The following is a 5,832-nucleotide window of genomic DNA, read 5'->3' as shown; positions in this document are numbered from 1 at the left end:
GTAGGAACATGATTTAGGGTTTGGGGTATCAAACTTTTAGAGCTTCGATTTACTCAATTAGGATTTTTGATCTATTACCCTATGGTTTTGATTCATAGAGATTAGGGTTTTAAGGATTCATTTTTTATCAATCAATCCATGTTCGATTATGGGTTCTTAGGTTTTGAATTACCTTTTAACCTTAGATGATTGTTGAATCGGACCACCAAAGGAGTTGAGCCGCGAGCTGGACACAAACGGGACGCGAGCTGGAATGGATCGAGTCGCTTCTATCGGGTCGTGGACATCCTTTGTTACTTGATCGGGAACGCCTTGATCGTCAGACGCGAGCTGTCTAATGTTGTCGCGAACGAGGAAGAGGCCGCGTGCTGGAGCTGCTCTCGAGTCGCGAACGTCTGAGCTAAGATCAGGAACGCCTTGGGCTGAAGCTGATCGGGGACGCGAGCTGGAACAGATGCGGGAACAAGAGACGCGATCGGAGTTTAGGGTTCGTCGGATCGCCGGCTAGGGTTAGGGTTTTAGGGTTTTTCGATTTGGGTATTAGATTAGGGATTTAGAGTTTCGTGCTGATAACGTGTTGTAAAAGTAATGAAAAAATCTATCTTTATTCATAACATAGAGGTTCCTTATATAGGACATTACACCGTCATAGATAAATGGAAAGATTTCAAATCATAATCTCTTGGTTATAAGCCATCCACAATCTGGTTCATAACACTTATCAATTTTAGTGAGGAACAAATTTGTTCTATATTCCTCTAAAATAAAAAGTATGAGAAGGAATGAAAAGAAAAAAACTATTCCTTATAAATGGTAAAAAAAATTAGGAATAGTAAAAAATATGAAAAGTATTAGCTAAGTATTTTCTTTTAATTTTTAAGACAAAACATAGCTATAAATATTTCACATCTATATTTAGGTTTAAGCTTCCACATATAATTTTTACAGAAAACAAAAGTATTTATATGAAAAGTATTACCTGAGTATTTTCTTTTAATTTTTAAGACAAAACATAGCTATAAATATTTCACATCTATATTTAGGTTTAAGCTTCCACATATAATTTTTACAGAAAACAAAAGTATTTATATGAAAAGTATTACCTGAGTATTTTCTTTTAATTTTTTGATACAGCTCAACTTTTTATTATCCTTATTATATCTCATGATGCTAGCATAACTTTTAATTTTGATGTTATTGTCGTACATGAGTATGTGTGAATATCATAAAAATGTGTTTGTATGTATAAGACAAAATATATAAATAATTAAACAGAATTTTTCTATTAAAAATAAAATAGTTGTATAAAAATCTAAAATAAATAAAATAATTAATTTTCTTTTTAAAAGTCTAAATAAAATAAAAACGTAAAAGTAATCTTATTTTTCTTATAATTAACTAACTTTACTTTTTAATAATTTTTAATAGAAAAACCCCATGACTATTGAAATAGAAATACTAATCAAAATTGATGTAAGAAAAGAGATTATTTTTACTAAAATAAGTCATCAATATATATTGGAAAATCCAAGATCTAATGTGAAATAATATTTTCATTCTTTTTATGTGTTAGTGATAACCTCAAATAAAACCCGTGCAACGCACGGATCCATAACTAGTATGATAATAACTCATATCTTTATCAAAGTAAATATATTCAAATATATCATTAAATAATACAATAATGGAAATATAACAAATTTCAAAAAATTCCAAATATCATAAATTTTAAAATATTATTTAATTCTACTTTTTATAATAATACATTTTTACTAACAACTTCTTCAAAATTTTATGTATTTTATGTATTTTTTAAAAATATAAATTTTATCTTAATACCATTAGTTTCTTTTTGATATCTAAAAATCTTATAAATACTATTTAGTTTTACTTTTTGATTATTATACAATCTTATATCAAATTTTTTATTCTTAAATTTATACAATGATCTAATATATTTTAACAAAAAGATATAAATAAAAATATATATATTATTATAATTTAAAATATATATACATATATATTTTTAAATAGAACTTTAAATAAATAAAATCGTTTATTTTATCTTGATTTTTAAGTTTAATTAAATCAAAAATTTTATGAAAATATTGGTAAGGAAATAATAAAATCTGAAATATTAACAAAATTTTAAATTTAAATTTTGAAAATTTATTGCTGTATTTAATGAAGGAAAACACCTAGATCAATATATATTTACAATCTATGTTTAGAGAATGCATAACCAAAAAATAATAATAATCTAGCCCAAAATTCTTACTGAGAATTGGGAGAAACGTGATGGAATATAATTTTTTCACCTCAGTTTATATCACATTTTGTATCACTCTGGGTATGTTGTTTCTCATAAAATGGTTCTTAGGACTTCTTCTTGGGGATGATGGTGGTGGTAAGCAGCTCCCTCCATGCCCGCCTGGAATTCCGATGATCGGAAACTTAGTGGGAATGCTCATGAACAGACCAACTACCAAGTGGATAGTTCGTGTGATGAACGATATGAAGACGGATATAGCTTGCTTCCGCTTCGGTCGTGTTCATGTCATTGCCATAACGTCTGATGAGATTGCCCGTGAAGTCGTCAAGGAAAAAGACTCGGTGTTTGCAGACAGGCCGGACTCTTACTCCGCCGAATACATAAGTTGCGGGTAACTATATTTCATAATAGAGATATTTATCCACCACTTATAATATGAATTACCTATGTTCATCGTTTGAAAATTAAAATAGCCGTTTAATGTCCAAAAAAAAAATGGGTAACCTACGTCTTCCATAAAACTGTATACATGTGAAGTGATTAAGTTTTGCCTAAACATTAGGTACAAGGGGGTGGTGTTCGATGAGTACGGCGAGAGACAAATGAAGATGAAGAAAGTGATGACGTCCGAGTTAATGTCCACAAAGGCTTTAGACTTATTACGCGACGTTAGAAACTTGGAATCCGACAACCTCCTCGCATATGTTCTTAACCTATACAAGAAAGGTGGGTTAGTGAACGTAAGGGATATCGTATGCACCCACACTCACAGTGTGAAGATGAGACTCTTGTTTGGTCGAAAGCATTTCAAGGAAACGACAAAGGATGGGAGCCTCGGTCCGATGGAGAAAGAACATTTTGACGCCATTTTCAAGGCTCTTGATTGTTTCTTTAGCTTTTACATAGCTGATTACTACTCTTTATTTAGAGGATGGAATCTTCAAGGAGAGGAGGTTGTGTTAAGAGAAGCCGTTGATGTTATCGCTAAGTACAACAAAATGATTATTGATGAGAAGATAGACTTGTGGAGAAAAAACTGCGATGCAAACAAGAACGTGCCCAAGGATTGGCTAGATATCCTCTTCACTCTCAAAGATGATAAGGGCAAGCCGCTGCTTACGCCCGAAGAAATCACACATCTTTCCATTGTTCGTGTTAAAAATCTACTCATTATTGCTAATTTAAATTGTATATATTGTTGATAAGTTCTTTTTCTTGCTGGCAGGATCTTGATGTAGTGGGCATTGATAATGCAGTGAATGTAATAGAGTGGACATTAGCGGAAATGTTGAACCAAAGAGAGATTCTTGAACAAGCAGTGGAAGAGATTGATAGGGTTGTGGGAAAAGATAGACTTGTTCAAGAATCAGATGTACCAAAGCTAAATTACGTCAAAGCGTGTATCAGAGAAACTCTTAGACTTCACCCTACCAACCCTTTCCTCGTCCCTCACATGGCTCGTCAAGACACAACTCTCGCTGGATATTTCGTCCCAAAAGGTATATATGTATATATCTCTTTTATTTTTCTAAAATTAATTAGGAAAATTGGATGTACATATCCATTAAAACATGTTTTCGCAACCCTAATTGTATCTATCTTTCTGCTTTTCTTCAGTAAATTGCCCTTAAGTTAAATAACCTTTTTGTTCCAACATATATAAAGAATAATTTTGTTATATCTCCTAATTATAATTGTTACTTTTTTGCTTAAAATACCATGATAATTTCTAATAACAATTTCTTTATTTTTCATATCCTTTTTATTTTTATATAAATAAATAGGAAAACTGGAGGTATCCATTAAAAACCCCATGTTTTCTCAAACTAATTTTCTCTATCTTTTAACTTTTTTTGTTTTTCCAGTAATTTGCCCTTTAAAAATAACTTCTGTTCCAACATGTTGAAAAGAACAATTTTGTTATATCTCCTTATTATTATTATTATTATTGTTATTATTATTATTATTATTATTTTTCTAAAACACCATGATAATTTATTAAATAACTTTTTTATTATAGAACACATTCACCTTATAAATAACTTTTAAGTTCCCCTCTTTCCCTTCAACTTCAAAGCGATTAAGCAAAATTTCACTTATTATTGTTCTTGATATATCTAGAGTATTTGTTAATTCTGTTATGTTTACGATATAAAGAAATGCATTATGACATGGATATTGTTATCACTTTTAAGTTTTTCTTTACTCAGTTCAATATAATATTTTTGAATTTTAATGTGACAGGCAGTCATATTCTAGTGAGTCGTCCTGGTATTGGTCGAAACCCTAAAACATGGGACGAGCCACTCATCTACAAGCCTGAGCGTCACCTAACCGGTGATGAAGTGATGTTGACTGAGCCAGACATGCGACTCGTTTCATTTGGAACCGGTAGGCGTGGCTGCGTTGGGACTAAGCTTGGGACCTATATGATTGTTACATTACTGGGAAGGCTTCTTCAAGGGTTCGACTGGACGCTTCCTCCAAAGACGGGCAAAGTCGAGCTAGTCGAATCGAAAGAAAACTTATTCATGGCTAAACCTCTCTTGGCTTGTGTCGAGCCTAGATTAGATCCCAACATGTATCCTAAACGTCGGACCAGACTGGCTTGATCACAACGGTTAACTATGACCCATTAGTTGTTTTTCGAATTTCGTATTTATTTTACAGGGTCATTTATGAAAATTAATACAAATATTTAATAAAATATCAATGGGAACTTGATGCAGAGAGAATATTTGGATAAATTCTAAATATTAAAGAGTACGTCTGTCTTCTTCTTCTGGATTCTAGCGTTTTATTTGTGCGTCACTTGCTCTTTAACTCCTGATTTTAATTACCAGTTACCGATTACTATTTGCGGTTGTGGGTTTTATTTTGTATTTTTGTATCTGCTAAATATAATCTCATGTATGTTGAAAGACTTTCTATCAGGTCACCATATTCTCAAGAACCACTCATTACATCCACTAAGGAGCTGTTCGTTTCGGCATCTGTCATCTTCATCCAAATAATCCATTTGTATGATCTATTCAGATGATCCATTCAGATTTTTATGAATATTTGTTTGTCCATCCAAATAGCTCATCTAGATGAATCATCTAAATGAATTTTATGTTTGTTTATTTATTTTCATTTCCATCTAAATGAGTTTAGTAAACAAATTACCAAAATACCCTTGTGTTGATTTAATCATATATTTGATATTAATTTTAACTATATTATATTTAATTATTTAATCTAATATATTTACATTAGAATTATTTCAAAATTAACGAGTTTTTTGCGGTTTTGGGGGGAAAACAAGATTTTTTTGTTTTAGCGGGAAAACGCACTTTTCGATTTTTGCCAGAAAACGAAATTTTACGATTTAGGCGGGAAAAAGCGTTTTTGCGGTTTTGGCGGGAAAACGAGATTTTCGGTTTTGGCGGGAGAGCGGGGTTTTTCGATTTTGGCCGGAAAACAAGATTTTGCGATTTTGGCGGGAAAACACGTTTTTGCGGATTTGGCGGGAAAACACATTTTTGCGGTTTTGGCGGGAAAACGAGATTTTCGGTTTT

The 5,832-nt window shown here is 31.8% G+C and overlaps 1 protein-coding gene across 1 annotated transcript; it reads left to right on the top strand.

Moving 5' to 3' along the window:
• The first annotated feature begins 2,249 nt into the window (after positions 1–2,249).
• LOC106333603 (dihomomethionine N-hydroxylase) lies at positions 2,250–4,941 on the top strand. The gene is made up of 4 exons (XM_013772032.1): positions 2,250–2,663; positions 2,835–3,420; positions 3,498–3,771; positions 4,517–4,941. Exons 1-4 carry the CDS (start codon positions 2,299–2,301, stop codon positions 4,882–4,884), a joined length of 1,593 nt encoding a protein of 530 aa, XP_013627486.1. The 5' UTR covers positions 2,250–2,298; the 3' UTR covers positions 4,885–4,941.
• The last annotated feature ends 891 nt before the right edge of the window (positions 4,942–5,832 follow it).

The sequence above is a fragment of the Brassica oleracea genome, chromosome C3 (assembly GCF_000695525.1).
Source record: "Brassica oleracea var. oleracea cultivar TO1000 chromosome C3, BOL, whole genome shotgun sequence".
NCBI lineage: Eukaryota > Viridiplantae > Streptophyta > Magnoliopsida > Brassicales > Brassicaceae > Brassica > Brassica oleracea.
Note: the sequence above shows the minus strand (reverse complement) of the source record. Positions and strands in the feature narration are given on the sequence as shown.